We start from the raw sequence: 24312 nt of genomic DNA, 5'->3' as shown, positions 1-24312 counted from the left end.
AATTGGAAAAGTGTCCACCTATAATATGTCTCTGGCGTCTGTCTTCCTCTCCATTATTTCATTGTATTGTGCGAGGATTGACTTAGCATTCGTTATTTAACAACATTTTGTATTCGAGAATTAATATTTAAGTTATCTTTTCAGGGTACCGTCTTCCACAGAAATTTCTCTGAAACTCCATATTGCTCAACCAGAAAATGACAGCCATGTAGCATTATTAAAAATGTATACATCTTCAGACTGTCAGTATGAAGTAAGTTGCAGTTTGCTTAATTTTTAAGATTTAGTTATAGAATAAACAGGAAATATATTTTTATATTAGGCTTAGATATATGGCAATGTGGAGGCCAATAAATATATGAAATAGACATTTATGATGCTTTAAATATTCTCCATTTTGCTTGTTAGTACCACATCATTATTTCCTCAGCAGGACCATTGAAAGTATACATCTTAATAAGTAATAGAAAATAAAATTGAGACTATAGATTAACCTTCTAAGTTTGGAAGCCCAAAGTCCAAAATTCTCTATAAATTGAAGAATATCATGCAATGAGCTGACGTGGCTTTATTGCAATAATTGACATGATGTATATTGGTTTCCAGCTCCACTGGATAAGCGTAAGAATCTTCTTTCCTTTTCACTAGCTTTTTAAATCTCTGTTAGTCATTAATATGTGCAGTGTAGTATGCCTGCTGTGTTTGTTTTACAATCACAGTACAACTCTGTTCCAAGAGAAGGGAAATAGACTTGGGTAACATTTATTCTTATGGATTCATGAACTACAAGAGCCCCTCTGTATCAGAACATCCCAGGTTCTAAGGATTCCAAATTTAAGAGATTATACATTTTAATGGCAGTTTCTGATTTATGTGAAATACCTTCTTTCTATTCAATTCCTTTAAAAACCTTAAATATTTGGATTCTTCATTAGAACTAACTTTCTTGGGGTGGACTAAAATTGGTAGGTCAGACTGTTCGTTAGCAACAAGTTTTAGTTGGACCTAAATTATAAGTTATTTTGGATTTCATTGTATTTATTAATGCTTTGATATCTTGCTTTCTGTTTCTAACACTGAAGGACTTTGTAGGGCTGAAATGGTTTTTAACATGTGCCTTCATATTTCTAATAATGATAGCAAGAATTGCATTAACAACTTGGCTCCAAATATGCACACTCTCGAAAATGTCCATGTTTTTATAAGTACTTTCTGTTTTTTAAAAAGTATTTTGAATAGTCATTTTATAATTTCTGTATGAAATATGTATTTCCTTTTCCTAGACTTACTAATATCAAAAAAGATGTATTTATATTAAAGATAATTAAAGATAAATTTCTTTTTAAACTGTTGTTTTGGCTTAAATTTTACCAAATATGCTCTGTTTGTTCCTGGTCTTATATCCTTTGAAACTTGTTTTTATGAAATTTACTCAGAAGTGCATTAGCTTAACTCTACTTAGTGCTATACAGTTGTAGGTTTGAGATTTTAAGATACTAGTTATATAGTAGGCTTATTTGCCTTTAATTGTTCAGCAAACATATGTATTGCTTCTGAACTCAGTCATTCAATCAATTCCTTTAGCTTGTGTGACCTGGTACTAACATATTCTGGTTAATCAAATATTCTAGTTAGTAAATGGTTACCACATGTACCATAGCATTCATCCAGTTGTCAAAGAATTAGAATCCAGGAAAATATACTGAACAATAAAACTACACTTAATACAAATTAAAATTTGTGGTTCAGAGGATTCTTATAGGACCACAAATGCGTTTAGGTTGATCATTGTTAAAAAATTAATGATTATGCTTAGAGATGTTGCAGAAGTGCTCTGTTTAGTAAAATGTAAACTAGAAGGCTTTAGGAGAAATAACCTTTTTTTTTTTAATGATTATTTTAAACTAGGTGACAGTTAAGACTTCCTTTTCACAAATACTTGGACAGGTAAGTGATTCCTGATTGATTATTGGTTGCCTTGTGAATAGATACTATAAAGCAAGAGTTGCAAACTTTTTTCTGGAAAGGGCCAGCTAATAAAATATTTTAACAAACCACATATGGTCTTTTGCTGCTGCTACTGCTGCAGCTTTTCTTTCTTTTTCAACTTTCTCCTTTTCCTTCTTTTTCCCACTTTAATAAAATCCAAAAACCATTCTTGGCAGACAAATCATAGTTGGCCATGCCTGGCTTTAAGGTGATACTTTCATTCCTAGAAATGAGAGCTGATTCCTGATTCTTAAGTTAGTATTTTTGGCTAAATGAATGTCATATTAAGATTTCATGTTGCTCATACTATGCTATAATTCATAGTCCAGTAAAATTTGTAGGCTCTGTCATATAAACGAACATTTTCAAATAACTTTTTATATTGTATGTGCTTAGTTTGTAAAAATATAAAGTAAATTATATTAAAAATAAAGAAGTTGAAATACTTTAAATGCTTTTGGGGAGTATCTTTCTGTAGTTCATAAGCAAATAGTGTTACAAAAATAATTTATCAAGTAGTAGAAATACTAAAGTATTACTCAAAATCATTATAATTTGCATAATTGTATAACCTGGGCATAAATAATAATATTGATTAGTCAGAAAAATTATATACTAGTTTTAAAATTCTATACTATACTAATTTAAAATTTTTGTTGTGGCATTGCATAGCAGAATTTTTAAAATTCCTTTAATTTTGTAATTACAAAATGCACAAATCAAAATTAAATCAGAAATGTTTTATATGCATTATCTCACTTGATTCTCACAACAACCTGGTGAGAACTAGATTGTGATTATTATTAAATTTGTGAACATAAGAAATTCTAAGTTCATGTGTAAAATGTGCTACATTAGAAAGAGAAGATTAAATGTTGGTATAAATTGGAAAAGTAGCACCATGGGTAGTTACAGTAAATTCTCTAGCTTGTTAAGGGCCTTTTTAAAGAAAAATTGCAAGGGGGTAGGTGAAAAAAAAAGAAAAATTATGTCTTGGAATATAGGGGAAGAATTGATGCTTTGTATTTTTAGTATGTCCAAAAGGCATGTTACTGTACACAGTGGTATGGGCTGAAGATATAAGATATGACTTACCCGTATCATCCCTGGGGCTCATAATTCAGATCAGTGACAAAAAAAGTCAAGTTAGCTTGATACTTGATAGCCAAGCGTAATTATATGTCCACCAAAGCAGGCCATACTAATATTCTTGTTTAGGCATGGAAATTTATCTAAAAAACAAGATATGTAGGTGTTATAGGATTAAAGGTGGGTACTTCCTTAAATTTCAAAGAATTTGTGGTAATTAAGTCCTTCCCAATTGCTGAAAAGAAATGATGCTCTTCCTTCATGTTTGTTTAAAAATTTAGCTTGAGAACAGGAGAATGAATTGAAGTTGTATATATTACTCATCTTTTAAAAATAATACATATTTTTAATGTTGATGATTCAGTCAAAGAAGACTGAGAAGAGGAATAAAGAGAAACCACTTCGGAGAATCTTTAACCTTTGGTTAGATAATTTTCCATCAAATTAGTTTTTCTTTTTTTCTTTTTTTTTTTTTTTCAGAAAAAGAAAAGAAAAGAATATTTACATATTCTTTAGTCTACTCTAATGGAAGAGGGCAAAGAATAAACCAGAAGTTACTTTCTCAAGAGAATAATATAAACTAGTAAATTCTTTCTATGTAGAAATGAAGTCTAATATTGCCAGATCTTTAGATTTTAAGAGAAACTGGAAGTCTAGATTTTTAGATAAAAATGTTTAAATTTTTTAATGTTGGCATCTAATTTGAAAAATAAAGAAATACTGTGCCAAATACTAAACCAAATCAAGCATGTCTACAATTTGAGTATGTTCCGTAGTGGCCAGTTTATGATTGTTGATTTAGTTCTATGTTATACAAGCTGTATCTGTGGCCCAGTAGAATACTTAATACTCATAACAATGACAGTCATTACAAGGAACTGTCATGTTCAGAACACTGTATAGGAACTCTTAGAAGATCTCCAAAGACAGTGAAGAAGAGCATTAAAGGTTAATAATAACAGCTAATATTTTCTGATCACCTACCTGTGCCAGTTACTATTCCAAATGCTTTATATAACTGAACACATTTAAGCCTTAAACTTCCTGTGAGATAAGTGCTGTTTATCTCCATTTTATAGATAAAGGCACAGGGAGAAGGAATGGTAGAGAGTAACTTGCCCAAGGACACAGAGCTAGCTGGGGAGAGGCAGATCTGTAGTCTAAATCCAGGAGTCTGACTCTAAGCCTGCCATGCTGCTTAACTTAACTTCTGTACTTTTTTTTTTTTTAAGATTTATTTATTTGAGAGAGAGTGCGAGTGCGTGCACACACACACGCATAGGAGAGAGCTCAAGCAGACTACCGCTGAGCGCAGAGCCCCATGGGGACTTCACCTCAGGCTCAACCCCACGACCTAAGAGATCATGACATGAGCTGAAATCAGTCAGATGCTTAACCAGCTGAGCCAGCACCCAGGCGCCCCTCTTTCTGTACTCTTGATAACTAAAGTATGCTATATTTTCTACCATGTCATTAGCAGGCATTGAGTATCATGTAGTAATAGGTAGAAAAATGACTATTTCCCTTTCACTCAACTCCTCTCCCTCCACTCAAAACTGTAATTTTAAACCATGAGTATGGGCTATAAGTTTGAGTCTTTCTAATCAGTTTTAACCCAGAAATCAGTGAAGGAGCTTCAGGGAGATTTTGGACTTGAAATTTTACACACCATTTTGTGTAAGTATGTATTTCCATTGCTTTAATCAGATTGCCAGGAGAGTCTATATGTTTTCTTAAAAATTCTGTGGAATGTAGAACATGTTTTAAAGTAAATTTCCTTTTAAAATTTTAACATTAAAAGTTGATTACAGAGCAAAATAAACCTTTGTTAAAATTTTAACATTAAAGGAAGAGTTTAACACCTTTTTGTTATACATTTTTATACAAATTGGATCAGCTGAGAAGTGCCTGGGTTGCGCAGTCAGTTGAGCATCTGACTCTTGGTTTTGACTCAGGTTATGATCTCAGAGTCTTGGGATCAAACCCTGCTTGGGATTCCTCTCCCTCTTCCTCTGCCCCTCCCCCCCAAATAAATAAATTTTAAAAAAAGAAATTGGATCAGCTGATAGAATGACTTAAGGCACTATAACATAAAGGTTATAAATTTAGGCTCTGGGTTAAATCCCATTCCACAAGATTCCAAAGACAGTGAAGGACTTAAAAGCTTAATAGTGGCATACCTTGGGAAAAGGGTCCATAGAGCATTGGTACTGTTTTGGTAGATGCAAGTGAAAGATTAGAAGTAAGTACAAGAAGAGGAGAAATAGTACAGCCCTTGAGTTTAGCTCTGAGAGAGAGGGGGAAAAAGTGGTAACTAGAGAGGGAAGTGGAGTGGAGGGAAGGGAAGGTGTTGTCATTGTTTTCAGGGTGAGAGACTTGAATTTGTTTGTCAGTGGCTAGGTGAGTAAATGAATGCCCTGGAATTTCATTATGTCATCTCTCCTTAAAACTGGAGTTTGAAGTTAAAGCACCTAATGATACCAAAGTATGAAATTGTTAATGAGATTACAGCAAAGTTACTACATTATAAACTCCTTAGACAGTGCTCACCCTTATATTCCCAGTGCTGAGCACATTGAGCCCAATAATAGATGATACTTTTTCTTTTTTTTTTTTTTTTTTTTTAAGATTTTATTTATTTATTCGACAGAGATAGAGACAGCCAGCGAGAGAGGGAACACAAGCAGGGGGAGTGGGAGAGGAAGAAGCAGGCTCATAGCAGAGGAGCCCGATGTGGGGCTCGATCCCATAACGCCGGGATCACGCCCTGAGCCAAAGGCAGACGCTTAACCGCTGTGCCACCCAGGCGCCCCTAGATGATACTTTTTCTAAATTGGGAAAGATGGAGTAAATTTATATTTTCATAGTCATCTATGAATAATTTTTTAACTTTAGTTCCATTTACATAAAAACACAACTTAGCCCTGTTTAAGAAATATTGACACAGTTATACCTTGGAATTGTGAGTTTAGTTTCAGACCACCACAATAAAGCAAATATTGTAGTAAAGCAAGTCAAATGATATAAAAGTACATATAAAAGTTATGTTTACACTATACTGTAGTCTCTTAAGTGTGCAATGGTATTATGTCTAAAAAAACAATGCATACCTTAATTTTTAGAACGTCATTGCTAAAAAATGCTAACCATTATTTGAGCTTTCTGTGAGTCATAATCAGTCATCATAGATCATCATAGCAAATACAATAATGAAAACGTTTGAAATATTGGGAGAATTCTCAAAATGTGACACAAAGTGAGCAAATGCCGTTGGAAAAGTGGCACTAATAGACTTGCCCAATGCCAGTTGCCACATACCTTCAATTTGTAAGATATTTAATTATCTGCAAAGTGCAATGAAGCAAAACAATAAAACGATGCATGTCTATAATAGCAGCTAGTATTTTTTGATAGCTTATCATGTTTGAGTTAATACTCTAAATGCTTTACACAAGTGAACATCCTTAAACTTTAAAACCATCTATAAGGTAAGTACTGTTATTGCCCCCATTTTACTGATGAGGACAGTAAAAGTTAACAAGTAACCTGCTTGTCTATTAACTTTTTTTCTTAAGATTTTATTTATTTATTTTAGAGAGTATGCACATGTGCAAGGGGCAAAGGGAAAGGGAAAGAGAGAATCTCAAGCAGACTCCGTGCCAAGTGCAGAGCCTGACACGGGGCTTGATTGTACCACCCAGAGATTATGACCTGAGTCAAAATCGAGAGTTGGATGCTTAACCAACTGAGCCACCCAGGCTCCCCTACTGTCTATTAGATTTTTAATTGTGAAAGTTAGTTGGGGCTCCCTGTGGCTGAATTTCTTCATCTGTAAAATAGGGGTAAGAATTACCTCAAAGGATATTTGGGAGGAGAGCGTGAGATAATTCATATACAATGTTTAATATCATGCCTGGACCATATTAAATGCTCAGTAAATGTGCCTTGTAAAAAAAGTTTGTAGTATATGCTACTCGATTGTATATTTTTTTTGTTGCGCCTTTATGAAAAATTTTGATTACGTGTTTCTAATGTATTGTATATTCTTTATCTTTATTTTACTTAGAGTTTTGATACCCATTACTGGAAGTACCTCTATGGCCATGTCAGGAAAGATATAAAGTGAAGAAAGACATTTTTATTTCATGTGAAAGTACATTTATTTCATTAACATGAATATTCAGAAGTTGCCCTTTGATTTGCCTGTTTTCTAGGTAGTTAGATTTCATGGTGGAGCTCTTCCTGCTTATGTTACATCTAGTATCCTTCTTGCTTATGGAGGACAGTTATACTCTCTTTTCTCAACAGGTAAGAATGTTTCTATTCCTTCTCTTTCTCTTCGTCCCTTCCCTCCTCAGTGCTTCATTACTCTCTCAAGTTCATAGGCGTTTCAGATTCTCTGGTTTTAGGAGATCCCCAAGAAGTTTCCTGCTTGGCTTTTCCATTGTAAACTTTTGTGCCTGAAGTTTTTTCCCCTCTACTCTAAGGATATCCTAAGAGGTAGGGTCTCCCTGATGGTGATCTTGTTCCCCATTCCATTCCTGGTACCTAACATAGTGTCAAGCACATAGTAGGCATTCAGTGTAATGTTTGGGCTGTATCCACTGTATCAGTTAGGTCCTGGCACACTGAATGGAATAATTGAGAGTTTATTTTAATGGAGGAACTACTTCAAAGATATGCATAGAGTTAAGGGAAACCAACAAGAAATGATTAAGTGCCAGATTAGCAGTAGGGCCATCTGATGCTTCTCAGTACTAGGGCAAGGGAGTGAGCAAGCCTAGAGAGCTATAGTAGAGGGCAGCATTACTACAGCTGCAGCCACTGTCAGCCTGTGGCTCAGCCGGGTGGAAAGGTGGTGGTGGTGGAGCGAATACATACATTAACCTTATTTCCTCTTATCAGTGCCTATCATTCATTGCATCTAAGTCAGCCTCTCAGAATTCAGAACAAAGTAAGGGTGGAGAATGGATCTGGAGAGGCAAATACAGAATATACACTGCATTGGACAAAACCTTCCCTAGAGTATAGCAATGAAAATAGTTTCCCAGGATCCTGCTTCATAAAGCCCTCACACACACTTGTTGGGCTTGGGTTGTAATCAAGAGAGACAAGAAATAGGAAAAGACAGTGGATCAAAATATATAAAAGTAGTCCGAAAATATCTTCTGCCGTTCCATCTTGCCAAATGCTTCTGCAGCTACTCACTTCCTTTCCATGACTTACAATTTCAAATCTGCTTTTAGTATTCATTTTAACCTTCATATACTGCTGTTGGGAATGTAAAATGGTATGTATAGATGCTTTGGAAAGTAGTCTGGCAGATATCCAAGAAAAATGTAAACATACCCCCATACTGAACTTGTGCACACATGTTCACAGAAGCACTATTCATAATATCCAAAAAGCAGAAACAACCTAGGTATCCATCAGCTGATAAACAGATAAATAAAATATGCTGATACATGCTACAACATGGATGAATCTTGGAAACATGCCAAATGAAAGGAGCCAGTCACAAAGGACTGTATATTATATGATTTCGTTTATAGAAAATGTTTGGAATAGGCCAGTCTGTAGAAACAGAAAGTAGATTAGTTGTTGCCTGGGAATAGGGAGACATTGCACGTGACAGTTAAGGGGAACAAAGTTTGTTTTGGGAGTAATGACAATGTTCTGAGATTGATTGTGGTGATGAAGGCATAATTGTGAATATACTTAAAACCACTGAATTGTGTATACTTTGAATGAATTGTGTGGTATGAGAATTATATCTCAGTGAGGTTGTTTTTTTAAAAAATCACCTTTGGAGCTTTGTGAAAATACAAATGGTGAAACCCCAGCTTTGGCTTCCTGAAGTTGTTTCACAAGTGATTTGTGTACTCTTATGTAAGATCTATTAAATTACAGTAATTTTTAATCTGTGAAGAGAGTCTTTATGATAATAATGACCCTTGCTTTCTCTGACATGAAATATGTTGCTCTTACAATGCAGTCAGTATATGATATGACTCATAGTTACTATGAATTCTTTACTACACATAATTTTTTTTAATCACCAGGTCATTGCTTAGAATATGCTATTATGTTGGATAAAGAAGCCAAGCCATACAAAGTTGATCCTTTTGTAATTATGATTAAGTTTCTGTTGGGGTAAGTTTTATTATCTGTGATAATGATTTTAATTATTTTACATATATGAAACATGTTTGGCCCCATAATGAAATATAAATATTTATACAAATATGGCAATTGTCTTGTTTTATTAAATGGGACTTTTCTCTTAGGCAGAGGTCTAATAGGTGTATCAACATTTACTTTAATGCTATAACCATTTCAAAAGTAATTATAGAAATTATATATATATGTATCAATTATAGAAACTTAGTCTGTAAATACACCAAACTTCTAACATTTGCAAAGGGATGCATATGGTCCATAATCTTTGAGTATCCCAGATTCATGAGCGCAAACTGTTATAGGGTATTGGTGAAACGGTTACAACTAGCTGTTGGTTTTCTAACTTAAAAAAAAAAAAGATGCCTTATTTATTGCAAGGATCAATAGAGAGCGATGGAACTGCTTTAAGACTCAGGACTCATCAGTAGCCTCACTTGGAAGATAAATGACTTGTTCTCTACAAGATATTGAAATTTGTTTTTCGGTATAATTACGAATTGAGTTATCATGGAACTTTGGGGACTCTAGTGAATGGTCAGACACCTCAGATATTAAATCCTTGAATGTCAGTTGTTGATTTTTTTTTTTTTGCTTTTATTGTATGTTTTCTTTTATCCACAGATATAACTGGTTTAAGGAATTATGGGATGTGTTAATGTTACCAGAATTAGATGCCATCCTTTTAACTAGTCAGAGTATGTGTTTCCCCCTTGTATCCTTGATTCTTTTTCTGTTTGGAACATGTACTGCCTACTGGGGTGGCCTACTTTCTTCTACATCTGTGAGACTCCTTTCTTCATTGTGGCTAGCTTTGAAAAGGTAAAGAATGACTGAAAGCTTTCTTACTGTTCTTAAAGAAAAAACTATATTTTGATAGGGAACTTCAAAATTAATTGGCTTTCACTAAACTCTAATTTCTAAGGAAAGATGTATAACTAGAAAAATATGGGTTAGTGTTCAAAGTTTTGTCTTTGTTAAAGATAATCATTTAGGAGCACCTGGCTGGCTCAGTCAGAAGAGCGTGCAACTCTTGATCTCAGGGATCATGAGTTTGAGCCCCACATTGGTGTAGAGATTACTGAAATAAATAAAAACTTTTATTTAAAAAAAGATAATTTATTGCAAGTTAAATGCTACATTTGAATTTGAATTTAATGCCAAGAGTTAATCAAAAAAGTTTGACAGAGGGTTGCCTTACTGTCTCAGTCGGTAGAGCATGAGACTATTGAACTCAGGGTCATGAGTTCGAGCCCAGCACTGGGAGTAGACATTACTTTAAAAAGTGACAGATTACAGAAGTATTTTTAATTTTTATGATTGTAAATCTTTTGAAGGAGGAAGTGTTTCTCTGGCAATGCTTTTATATGTTGACTTTCAGTCAAACCTGAGAGCAGGAGAATTCCAATGAAGATACTTAAGATCAGATTAGATGAAATGCATAAAAATTCCAAAAACATTGCCTAGAGTTTTATTTTGGACCAAAAGACAAAGTTTAAAGTTACTGGTAGGCTTTTTCTGGTAAACCACTGACCTTGTTTCTATTGCCTCTGCTCCTCACCAGACATGTTATGTGATTTACTGTCACAGAGGGGATTATGGTGTGATGCTTTTTCCTTCACCTTTCTGAGGTGCTTCTGACACTAATAGCATCATAAGTCTGAGTGATCTCGAGACTTTAAGAAATAGAAAACTGTTTTTCCTCCTATCAAGATTGGAAATATATGGCACAGGGCCTATAATTAATGATTATTTTTAGCAACATTTTTTCTGTGTGCAAATATCAGCCATAGTGTATCTAAATGGAAGAGGAGCTATCCCAGTGTATTACAGAATATACAAATATATGTCATCCCTTGCATTTATGAAAAAATATTTTACTGCTTACCTTATGGTACTTGCATATTAATAAGCAGGACGGCCTGGCACAGTACTGTATTGTTTTCTTCCTTTTTTTTTAATGTATTGTTTTCTTTTTAAATGTGACTATGTAAATAACTGATAATATACTTTTAAAAGCTTTATTCTTGTTTTGTCCAGGCCCTCTGAACTTCCTAAAGATATCAAGATGATATCAGTAGATTTGCCCTTTTTGACAATTGTTTTGATCCTCGTTAGTTGGACAACTTGTGGAGCATTTGCCATACTGCTTACTTATCTTTATTATGTGTTTAAGGTATGTCACATTGCTGAAGTCAGAATGGCTGGGCTTTGTTTCAGGTAGACATAGAATTTCCTGCAGGTGTTTTTAACAAAAATTTTAATTATAGCTGCAGTAACCTGTTATTTAAGGTTTAAGTGTAGAAGGCTTTTTTTTTAACATCTTAGTTATTTAAAATACATGGTTAAACTATAGAGCTAAAATTACTAATTTGAGTTCAGTTAGTTTATTTTTTAAAAAAATTAAAAGATGGGGAGAATATATAATCTGTTTCACAATGCTTCTTGCTCTTGCAAGTAATGTTAACTTTTTAAAAAACATTTTACTAGAGCAGTTTTTATTCACACCTCCCTTTGAACATGGGTAATAGACAAAAAGTTATGTCAGTGGGATCAAACTATCAATTGTGCTGACATAATGTAAAATGTTACAGATGTTGCTGGAGAATCAGAAGACAAAAATAATTAGGCTGATAATTTTACTGAGGAAGTAAAGAACACTTCCAAGAAGGCTGATAGCTTTGCAGGAAAATCTAGGTTATACAACGGGATACTCTCCACCTTAAACTTAGGTAGAGACAGTTGATACCAGAATGGATAATCATTTTTTTCTTTTTTAAACAAAGGTTTATTTACATCTGCTTTTAACACTAATATATGCACATTATAGATTATTTTCAATTTTCCAAGGGAAATTTATGTCCATCAGAAAAATCTGTTTACTACTTTGATTTATAAATATATTTTTAGCTTTTTAAATTGGATATTTCAAATAATTGACTCAATAAGTAAAACTTTCTCAAATACTTAGCTTAAGCAAACCTAACAAATTAAACCTACAGATTTTCTGAGGTTCTTGTAAACATTTCACTACCATATATAATTGAGTTCAGATTTTCAAAAATTGAGAATAGGTAAGACATGTTACATTCTTTATACTGTACTGAAGATAATCAAATATTTTACGGGACACTAAGTTGCTAGAGCAAAGAATTATTCAAACATAGATTCTCAGAATATAGAAGGTATAGCAATATATCCTAGACCCCATCATAGTCTGGAAGTTTGTATTATTTTGTTTCTGTTTTTTAATCCATAATAGCAAGCATGTGTAGTTACTATTTACCTTTTGTGAAAGAATATTTATAAATGTTTAAATGTACTTTTAGTTATTTAGATTTCCTTAAATTTCAGATTACAGTGTTTCTCAGTTGTAATAAAAGTGGGTTTTTTTTGTTTCAAAATAAAAGTGAAATTAAATAGTTTTTTCTTTTTTTCTAGATTGTTCATCTGCAAGCCAGCCTAACAACTTACAAAAATAGCCAGACTGTGGTAAGTTTTATTTTTGAAACTCTACATCACTTTAATATAAAAGAATATGGAAATGAAAAAATTTTTTTAAGTTAGGATTTTACAGTGTTTAAAAAAGGTGTCATGAATTTAAGTAACTTTAAGAAAAGTGAACCTAGGGGCACCTGGGTGGCGCAGTCGTTAAGCGTCTGCCTTCGGCTCAGGGCGTGATCCCAGCGTTCTGGGATGGAGACCCACGTCAGGCTCCTCCGCTATGAGCCTGCTTCTTCCTCTCCCACTGCCCCTGCTTGTGTTCCTTCCCTCTCTCACTAGCTGTCTTTCTCTCTGTCAAATAAATAAATAAAATATTAAAAAAAAAAAAAAAAGAAAAGTGAACCTAATAGACTTAGATTGTCTTATTTTATTTGTTATGTTTATGTTTTATGTTTAAAATAACTTATGTTATTTTATTTTATTTTATTTTTTATATTTTATTTTATTTATTTTATTTTATATTTTATTTTATTATTTTATTTTATTTTATTTTATTTTATTTTATTTTATTTTAATTTTATTTTATTGTTAGAGAGTATGCACATGGAGGGGTGGAGAGTAACAGGGAGGTGCAGACCAGAGAGGGAGAGAGAATCTCAAGCCCCCAATGCAGGGCTTGATTTCACAACCAGAGATCATGACCTGAGCCAAAATAAATAGTTGAACACTTAACTGACTAAGCCACCCAGACACCCCTGTCTAATTTTAATTTGATCTTTATCAGTGCTTATGTCATTTTTATTGTTATAAATTATCTTTTAAATTTTAAGTAATTACTTAGAGGATATAGTCTCAGCAATGGAAATAGCAAGTCAAGGAATAAAAATTTTATAACTAATAACTGCTTTAAATTACATTGAGCAAGGTAGTTTCAATATTTTATATCAATTTGGCAATAGAAAGATGTGGTTATTTAGCTATTAAATAATGGAGTATGATTCTGAGTAAAATAATAAAGTCAAATTTTAATGTTAGTATTTTTATTTTATTGCTTTAAAGAATCCTAAACACTCTAGAAGAAGTGAAAAAAAATCAAATCACCATAAAGACTCTACAGTACACCATCTTCGTTTATCTGCCAGTGATGCTGAAGATAGTCTTCGCATGCACAGTACTGTGATTAACTTATTAACATGGATTGTATTACTCAGCATGCCGTCTTTAATTTATTGGTTAAAGAATCTCAGGTGTGTTTTATTTATATAATTATAACTTTTGTGCTTCAAACATTAAATATCTGTAGGTAGAGACTTACCAGATTCCTAATGATCCATAAAACTTCTTCAAGAGTAGGAAGCTATGTATCACCTGAAATTTATTTTTAATACATTGACATTTTTTCCCTTACTATGAGAATATAAACTTCCTCAAAATCTGCCCAAAAGAGGGAAGTGTATTTTATTTATTTTACCTTTAACCTTCTGTGAGTCTAGATATTATGTGAAAATGTGCTTTATTTTGTTGACTTAGGTATTCATGATGCTACTGCTTTAAGTATTTTTCAATTCATGATCAACTTTATGTTTTCTTAAATTTGGAAGGAAGAAAATGCTTACATTTAAAAAGATTAGAAATAAGGGAAAAAAAAGTATAGTTTTCTAATTATCAAACATTGAACTAAAATAAATGACCAGCTGTTTTACTATTGAAAACCATTTTTTCTTTGCCACGTGATAATTGTTCTAGTTTAAACAGAGTGTGGAAATGCCCTCTAAGATAATTTCTAGAATATTTAGTTACTGTTAAATATTAAAAAAAAAAATAGGCCACCTCATCCAAATAATAATTGATCCCCTATCAATAATTGTTTTCAGAAATAATATAAAAATTTCAAATTATCTAAATACTGGAGGTATTTTTTTTGAAAAGCCAAGTAAGTTTGATTAAATTAGATCAACAGATTATGAGATGTTAATATACTTCCTTTGTCCCTCATTTTAGTCAAGATCCAGATTTTTGTTCACAGGTTTGGGGAGAAATTATTTGAGGATCATGAATATATGATTCTGAAAGGCTAGAGATGCCTCACCATAAATGCCAGAGATGAGAACTTGGATTTTTAAAAATAGGGACAATTGCTTTATATCAGCCTCATTTTCTTCATCTTTTTTTTTTCCTAGAGCAGACTTAATATATTTTAAATAGTTTGTTTTATGAAAACATTTCTATATGAGCTTTCAGGCATATACTTATTAAAAGGAAGCGCTTCTATATTGGATATTTTCACTTCCTTTAGTAGTTTCTGAACATAATTCTCCATATAAAACCTTAGGTGTAAAGATAATATAACAAAAATTATTTATCAAAGATTTCATGAGCTGTTTAGAGCTCTCATCATATCTATGGACTATTTTGAAATTAATTTATTTGATTCTGATTATTTAAAATGATTGGGTGTGCTTTGTTGATTTATGGGGTTTTTTTTCTCTTTGATATAGGTATTACTTTAAACTTAATCCTGATCCGTGTAAACCTTTGGCATTTATCCTTATTCCAACTATGGCAATTCTTGGAAATACTCATACTGTTTCAATAAAATCCAGGTATAATAGTTTAATCTTTCTTTTTCTCACATCTTTTCCTAGTCTTAATCACTTTCCTTTATGTCTGAAATATGTTCTTTATGTCTCAATATTTTAGCTATATCTAAATATTTGACTAAATATTATGTCTAAATATTTTGAAATATATTCCTAAAGCTAAAGCTGTCATCGTACAGTAATTATGGTTTGTATGCAGGTATCATTTATATGTAAGTATATTTTATTTGTTTTCTTAATTACGAGTTTTACTTATTAGGATATAATAATGTTTTTTTTTTAATTTAGCTCTTAAAAGATATGATGTCTAATAAGATTTGTTTCCAAAAAGTACAGAAGGAGTGATGTGGATAGGATTATAGATGAAGTAAGATTGGCCATGACTTGATTCCTTTTGAAGTTGGGTGATGGGTACATGAAGTTCATTACACTGTTAGTTCACTTATATATATGTTTAAAGTTCTCTATAATAATATTTGACTTTTCATTGATTGATTTGGTTGTTTGCTCTAGGAGACTGTTTTCAGTTGATTTTGGCAGATGTTTACAGATACTCTAGAATGGAAGCCGACCTGAGGTTTAAATCTTGGCTCGGCCATTTAATACCTCTATGTCCTTAGATAAATTTCTTAACCCCTCTTATCCTCAGTTTCTCTGTTTTCTGAGTAAAAAGGTAATAGTCTTTTCTGATAGTATTTTTCTTTTGAAAGATTTAGTGTCTTAATATTGTTCCTGTTAGGAATTAAGGGTTCCTTTTTTATTTGGATAAGTTTCTTTTTTGCTATTACAAGTAAAGTTAAGATATTTCTGACTAAACAAAACTGGTTATTTACTTAATAGAAATATTTTTCTCTAGCTAAAATGTGGCTTGTATTGATGTTTTTAAAAATTGGGGACAGTTAAATTCATTATATGAAAAATTACTTCATCTAACATCATTTAGAACAGTTTCTCAAAACTGTATAAAAGATCAGCATATTCTGGTTTTCCTACAGTGTAGTTTAGTAATGTATATTTCTTTGTTTCTTTACAGTAAATTGTTGAAGATTACTTCACAATTTCCACTTCCTCTGGCTGTTGGTGTAATTGCTTTTGGGTCAGCACATTTATACAGGGTTCCATGCTTCGTTTTCATTCCTCTTTTACTCCATGCATTATGCAACTTTATGTAAGACTGGATTTAAGGAATGATAAAAATAATTTATACATTTTAGGGTCAGTAATAAGAGGGAATGCACAGATTCGTCAATGTGGACAGCGAGATCCTTTGGAGAAGACCAGTCTATTTTTACAATATTGAAAATAAGAAATTAGTTTTATAATGCTTGAGAAAAGTAGTTGAAGCATGGTTTTGTTTTGTGGTATGGCATCTATGTACTAGTCATTTTTGAAAAATTAGTAAAAGGGTCTGGTGGCCACTGTTTTTGAGGACTTCTGCATATCAGCTGTTCCGCTAAGATTGGCCATACTGGAGATCTTCTAAATACTCAGTAAATGTAGCATTGCTTGTAATCTCAACTCAAGCATTCTGCTCATTTCATCAAACTTTCTTCTGAAAAGTCAGTTACTTTGTATTTGCTACAGCATGCATATTGAGAAATCAGTCTTAAAAGATGAATGAAAAAGAAAAAGATCAATGAAATTCACAACTGTTTGGTTTCTCAAAAATTAAATAATCTCAAAGAGTCTTTGGTCAGTTTTTGGCAGCCACAGTGAACAAGGCGGATCTTTTGTTTTACATCTATGAAAATACAACTTTTAATTTTAAGGAGACATGTTTTCTTGGTAACCAATGGAAAATTGAACATAATTTAAACTCAAAACTCAAAATTTTCTCACTACTTTTCAAATACAGATCTTATTTTTATTCTTGGTGAATATCAGGAGACTATTAAATCTCTTGTTAAATTTAAAGAAAATTGTCCCAGATATTTACTTACTGGTGTTGGAGAAGTACAGTTGTTCAATATATACCATTTTATTTAATTCATTGACCCCATGGTTGCCAAAAGTGCCTCAGATCATGATGGATTTTTAAAATAACTAAATTCCAGTGGTCAGCAAAAACTCTAGGTTTGCACAGTTTTTGTCTACTGTAGAAAAAAATGTCAGCATGATCAAGTAGTGTACTACATTTGATATGTAAAATTATGCTATTAATGGAATAATCGTTACCCATTAATACCATAAGTATAAACAGTATATTTAAATAAATTGGAGGTTTTAGCCACTAGTTTTAACAATGGCATCTTAATTTGCCAAAGTGATTACCTTGGTTTGACAGAAAAGAGTAATACTTCTATTTCATTTCAGACTTCAGCTCACTTTTAGCTACAGAAGAGTAGGTAATGGAGCTAGGTATCTTTGCCTTAAGATAGAATAAACTCAGGCTGAAGTATACTTGGCTCATGGAGCCCTTCCTTTAGATGTGTATGTTCCATATACCCAAAACCGTTCATGTAAGCCCTTAAATCCCAGTAATACTTGTGAACTTTTGTCCTTGTTAGTACCTAGGAATGTCCTAGAGTACCAAATTCATTTTGTCAGCAATTGCATCTGGATTCCATTTCAACCTCTCAGCTGTTACTGCCTGTGGAGGGTTACCTCACTTCACTTCTCAGTTATTCCTCAGGTCCTTGCTGTTTTGGCATCAGTTGAAGAGGATCTCAGTATCTTCTGTGAGGGTTATAAGTTTGTATGATTCCATTTGTCTCTCCCAACCTCATGCCTATTGTTCAGTATTTATATTTCACTTATGGAGATCGTTAAAGGGAAGCATAACCTCATAGTAGACATGGCTGACATTTCAGGCTCTCATTTGAGAGAGGTAGCACAAGGATAAAATACAAAATGCTTGTTCAGTATCTGAAAGGAAAGAGAGTTTATTATACACTTGTCCCATGGCATACCACGTGTATATTTAAATAAGGACATATCTGCTTATGTTTATCTATTCATATATTCATAAATAAGTTTTATATACATTTGTATCTTTATTTTTTTCTCTGATATTATCATATTTTTACATTACAGGTTAAATGTGTCATTTATTTCTGAATTTAAACTTATGTTTATATACAGAAAGAACTTTAGAAAATTCATTAAATTTGTATCTTCAGTTGACAGCCACAGTCATTGAGTCATTATATGATCTAAAGTCTCCTTGTTCAGTCAGTACTGCTCATGAATAAAATGTAAGAAGGTTAAATTTCTCATTTGTGAGTAGGAGATTAACTTTTTAAACAGCAGACGAGGCACACTAATTCTCACTAAACAATTTTCATGTGAGTGTAGTTATCAAGTGCTAAAGTCTTATTTATTCCAACAGAATATTTCATTTTAGGGCTATAAAAAGGATTCTAATTAAACATTTTTATAAACAACAGTAGGTTGGGTCTTTAGCCATTACACACACAGACACACACACGCACACACACACACACACACACGCACACACACACACACTTTGACAGGGCGTTTATCAAATCCTGATGCATGTTAAGCCCAAATAACTAACAGAGATAAGTGGGCTCTGTCTGAAGATAAGGGAAATTGATGTTTCTGTCACTTGGGGAACAAATCTTTAAATTATACGTTGTTTCTACCATGCTTACAACTTATATTATTAGCTGGTAAAACAGTACAGCTTTATTAGAAATGTTACTAAAAATGAAATTGTTTATTGGCAGTTACAGATTATTCAATTCAGGAAACTTCTGAGCTTGAGTGCTATAACATTTTTATTTAGAATTTGAATTTATAAGTTTTGTGTTACAAAAGTTACTCTTGGACCCTATAACTAGATCAAACATATAGATCAAAATTACAAAAATTACTCTTGGACCCTATAACTAAACCAAACATATAGATCAAACAGAAAAAATACTGAGTACTTTTAGTGTTTCTAAAACCTCAGATGGAGTTATTAGTATAATTTGGAACTGATAATATGGTAGAAAACATTAACCTCTTTTTTCTGGAACTTTTTCATGCCAGAAATTAAACAGGTTCTACTAACTCTTTCTTGGTTGTCACCACAATGAAAATATTTAAAATAGTGGTCTCAAAAAGCCATTCTTGCCTGGTTCACATTGATTTTGAGTTTCTTCAGTATATATTGATCATGTATTGATTAATCTTTAATTTTTTTTCATATTTTGGTCAGATAAGTTCACATGTGTCTAATGGAATACCTTTTCTTGATTGAACTACACTGTGGTATCTACATGATTATACAGTAAAGAAAAATAAAGAACTATACTAGGCCTAGTAAATGTTTGTTGTTGATTATCCTATCACTCGTGCAGACGGTACACGTTTCCACCACACACACATACTTAAATGAAGCAAATTATATGATTTGTTCATTATCTAGTGCTACACTTCTCCTAATGCTTCAGCCTTGTCATTCATAGCATAGTATATTTATTTTACCTCACTGCTTAGTAGCTCCTCTTACACGTAGTGGCCAGGGGAAAAAAAGGAGGGAAAATGGAAGAAACACAAAGATTATGGGATAAACTAGGACTTGATTCCTGAATCACCAGATAGTTAACTGACATGTATTTTCATTTTAGGCATTAGGTCTAAATTAGTGTAATGTCTTCTTTATTAGGAGGTTTAGTATAAATCTTTACAGTGCTGCACTTACAAATTTAGTAAACTATTATTAAAATCAGTTGGGAAATTTTTTTTAAATATGTTTTATATGACTAGGCATCTGTTATTTTTTCATCATCACTTTTTGTTTTCTCAGTGTACCTATCATAGGAAACTAGATACCTTGTGAGGTTTTTCAGGGGGGAGTCAATTTGGAGAACATGACGCACTCCCAGGAAGTATTAAAAGTATCTTTGTATTATGTGGGGCACCTGGCTGGCTCAGTTGGTGGAGCATGTGACTCTTGATCTTGGAGTTGTGAGTTCAAGCCCCACATTGGGTGTGGAGATTACTCAAAAATAAAATCTTAAAAAAAAAAAAAAAAAAAGGAAAGAAAAGAAAAGACAGAAAGCTTCCTTGCCACACAAGGTAAATATAGAAGATACTTTTACGAAATAGATGATTAGGAGCTAAAATTTTATCTCTTTTTGAACGAAGGACAGCATTTCAATGTCTGTGATGAGCTTTTATTTATGTATAATACACATGCATTCTTTCACAATAAGTTTCAACAGCCTGAGGAAATAGGAAGTCTGTGAGGCTACTTGTGTTCTTTACTTTTAATAAGGATGATAGGAAAGAAAAGTCAGGTCAGTAATCCCAATCTGAATATGTGTACTGTAAATGGTTAAGAATTCGCATTTTTGTGATAAATTATATTATGAATATAGAAGACTGAATTTTGTATATTAGCAGTTTTAAGAACAGAATAAAGTTTGGAAATAGAATAGACTAATTTATTTCATTAATAGTTTAAATGTAACAGTACACCTGAATCAATAATATATGTCTTTCAAAAGTTAAATGATATTCTAAGCTACATCTTGATTACATTGTCTGTGGTTGAAAATTTTAAGTCAAGTACAGGACTTTCTAAAAGTGTTTGGCATGTTATGCTGCCAAAAATGACTATGGTTTGAAATGTCAAGTAACCAGTCAATTTCTGATGACTTTGTATAGGACTTGATATATATGAATCAAAATTATTCTGTACCGATTCTGTACATTGTAACTTTGAATACTTGTAAAAAACTGTATTTGTTATTGTATTTTGGTTAGTGTAAATTTGTTTGCATATTTGAATTTTAATCTTAATTTAGGAAGGCTAAAAAGTAGCCAGTTTTGTAAAGTTCATATACTATTTTTTAATGTTATTTTTGTTTTTAGTATTTGTATTCAAGTAATGTTATTAGTAAAAGATTTATAGACAAAGCATAGAACTGTTAACTGTTCATAAGCCGAAATTATAGGTATATTTTGTATTTCATGTTGCACTTGTTTCATATTGGACTTTTTACATCCCTTTTACAGGGAAAAAAAACACATTTAAATTTTTTTAGCATAAACCTCTGCATTGAAAACTATAACTGTATTCATATGGTTAGCAAAACACACTTTGCCACCAAAGCTAAATGAAACTGTAAAATACCTCCAGATATTTGTGCCAATGAATTTTTCTTAACATATTGAGATTAAAGTAAGAAATATTTTCAGTATTTTTCATCTGGGGCTTAGTATTAAATATATAAATCATCAAAACTTAAATTCCATACCCAAATTTTTCTTTGAATATATATAATATACCATAGTATATTCTATTTTATCTGAATTATGGAATAATGTTCTCTGATTTTATTGAGTTTAAAACTTAATTTACTCAATAATGATCTTTTGTTAATTGAAGTAATCTTTCATCACAGATTCATTCTGTTGTGTAAAACTTTAAATTTTGTTGTACAGATTATTTTTAGTACAGGTGTCTCTCGTTTACTATGGAATTTGTTTTGTTTTCTATGTATTTCCATTCAGTCCCTTTATAAATCACATGTTTCAAAGGGGAAAAATATCTACTAGATCCTAACAGTACAATGAAATAAACATTTTAAAATGCATATTTTAACAGAAAATATAAACAATGGTGTTAATGCTGAAGTGTTAACATTGATGGGTGTATACTCATGATAGAGAAGTAGAAAAATGATAGACTCACATTTATCTGATTGAAATTCTTTAATTTCACCCTTATAGAAATTCTCAAAGGGAATTTCAGTCCTTCATATAGTTTTCCCCATCAGTTAATGTCACTTATTGTTTCTCTGTCTAGTAAAGTTGATGCAGTTTGCAAAAGTAGCCTTGCAAATAAAGAGGCAAGAGAAAACCAAATATTAAACTGTTTGGCCTTGATTTAGTGACAGTCCATCCAGTTAACTAGTAGTGACTGGAAATTAGTGAAAAGATAATGTACAAGACCTAAAAAGTCAGTTAACATTGTTTTTTGGAATGAGTTTTTCCTTTGTGTTAAATAATTTTATCCTACATAGGAGGTACCTGTATTTTAATATAACCATGTTGTCTACATAATCAAATATGTATTTGTTGAAATGTTGGTAGAAATAACCTCTTCCTCCACTATAGAGGGGAAAAAATATCTCCCAATTTTTAGTGTATGTGATTTAGGAAATTGTATTGTGTACTTACATTTTTTAAAATGTAAAAATGACTTTAAATATATTATTTTGAAGTGATTGTATTAGTTTCTTAAACTTATGACTAAATGTAGCAACATACCCATGAGAAACCAGACCAAAATTGAATGCATATGATCACTGTGACCTTGAATTTATAATAGTTGTTAGGATAAAACAGACTGTGCCTTAAAATGAAGGAATGCCCTGCAGTTTTATAACTGTATATTTTAATATGGGTGGTCTTCTCAAATTGGCCCCCAGTTTTTTTCTCTGAGGTTGATGAAGTAACATTTTTAAAGTTGACCAGTATTTCTTTTTTTGCTCTAGAGACTTCCCTTAATTTCCAGAGTTCTCATTTTGAGTTAAAATTGACTTCTACTTCGTAGATGTAGAAAAGTAAGTTTGGCTAAAGTTTCTGAAAATATATTTTAGGAAAAGTTGGTGGCACTTCTGTTTTACACTTATTTACACATGGAAAAATCTTCAAATATCATTTTTTGTCTTTTAATAAATCTGTCAAAGACATGAATTCTTCCCTAAGACCTATACTTATTTTTCCTCAGATTATTGAGGCTCATATTTGAATATCAAAGTTAGTTTACCCAATAATGATTTTTCAGTAATTAAACTCAGATTTTTAAACATTATTATCCCCCTTTTCTCTGTTTCCTTCCCAATAATTATTTTTAAGATAGCAGAGAACTGGTTTCAGTTGTTATTGGTTTTTTTTTTTTTATGTAAAGACTTGTATTTTTACTGTGCTTAGTTAAAAATAATATAATTTCTTTTAAGACAAATTATTCAATTCATAGGACATCATGGTCTCTGCTAAAGGTGCCCACATCTCTGTGTACTCAGAATTTGTTGTATATTTTTCAGTTTTGAACATAAACCCAACATATTTCTTCTTCCCATTTCACCTCCACTACCTTCCCCCAAAGACAAAAATCTTGGTTTCTCTAAAAATAAGTAGAAAGAAAACATGTCTTTCCTTAAAACATGTGAAAATTGAGATGGAAATAGTTTAGGCAAGGAAATGTAATAAAATACATGCTGTCAACCTGCACACATTTTCATAGTTAAAAGTTTATAAAGGACAAACTATGTATTATGCTGAAATAAACTCAGTAATCCTTTATTTGCAAATTGATATTTTTGTTCAGATCCAGAAAATGCAGTGCATAGTAACAATACTTAGTGCAAGGGAGCTTGTCCTGTAGCATATACTGAAAAATGATTGTCACCTTGCAGATTTTTCCATTTAAATATGCATGATTTTTCTCCAGTACTTTGTATAATATATAGTGTATGAAATACACATGTGTGATTTTGTGTGAATTTTTTATATAAGTAACATTATTACGTTTAACTGGTTGTGATTCACAGAAAGTGCTATTATACTCTAGAGTGTTGTGTATGTTTTTATTGGTTTCAGCGTTTTGGTGTGGGGTTTCAAAGATGAATATTTGCCTTCAGTCTTTGCTCAGGTATTAATGTGTAGCGATTTTTGGTGCTTTCTTTTTGATCTGTTGTAATCTGGTGTTCTGAATGTTCAACAATAAATTTGGTGAACAAGAACATGTGGTGCAGAGATTGCTTGCTTACCATTTCACAATACCATCTCAGGAAAAAATCCTTCAAAATTACTTCTTTACAGCACATCTGGATTTCAAAAACTTGAATGCCTACTAAGCATAGCACATAATAAAATGACACATCTCGTGTAAATATTGGAAGCAAGATAAACTCTAGTATTTCCCAACTTGGTATTTTGTAGCGTATGTATGGACATCTCATGGTTCTGTTTTTAAGGAATTGTAGTTATCTTTCCCAAATACAGGTCTCTCCCAAAGATCATGTTTCCCGCTTTTCTTATGCTAACTTGG

General features: G+C 32.1%; 1 protein-coding gene across 1 annotated transcript in view; it reads left to right on the top strand.

The window, feature by feature from the left end:
- PGAP1 (post-GPI attachment to proteins inositol deacylase 1) overlaps positions 1-24004 on the top strand; it is a 73297-nt gene extending 49293 nt beyond the window's left edge. The window contains exons 18-27 of the mRNA XM_045806379.2: positions 145-253; positions 1909-1947; positions 7293-7386; positions 9141-9231; positions 9880-10077; positions 11296-11431; positions 12697-12747; positions 13759-13946; positions 15198-15302; positions 16333-24004. Of these exons, the coding sequence (XP_045662335.1) occupies positions 145-253; positions 1909-1947; positions 7293-7386; positions 9141-9231; positions 9880-10077; positions 11296-11431; positions 12697-12747; positions 13759-13946; positions 15198-15302; positions 16333-16471 (1150 nt within the window). The 3' untranslated portion in view covers positions 16472-24004. The remainder of the gene's footprint in view (positions 1-144; positions 254-1908; positions 1948-7292; positions 7387-9140; positions 9232-9879; positions 10078-11295; positions 11432-12696; positions 12748-13758; positions 13947-15197; positions 15303-16332) is intronic.
- The last annotated feature ends 308 nt before the right edge of the window (positions 24005-24312 follow it).

This window comes from Ursus americanus, chromosome 1 (assembly GCF_024610735.1).
Source record: "Ursus americanus isolate L20-20 chromosome 1, mUrsAme1.1.p, whole genome shotgun sequence".
Taxonomy (NCBI): Eukaryota; Metazoa; Chordata; class Mammalia; order Carnivora; family Ursidae; genus Ursus; species Ursus americanus.
Note: the sequence above shows the minus strand (reverse complement) of the source record. Positions and strands in the feature narration are given on the sequence as shown.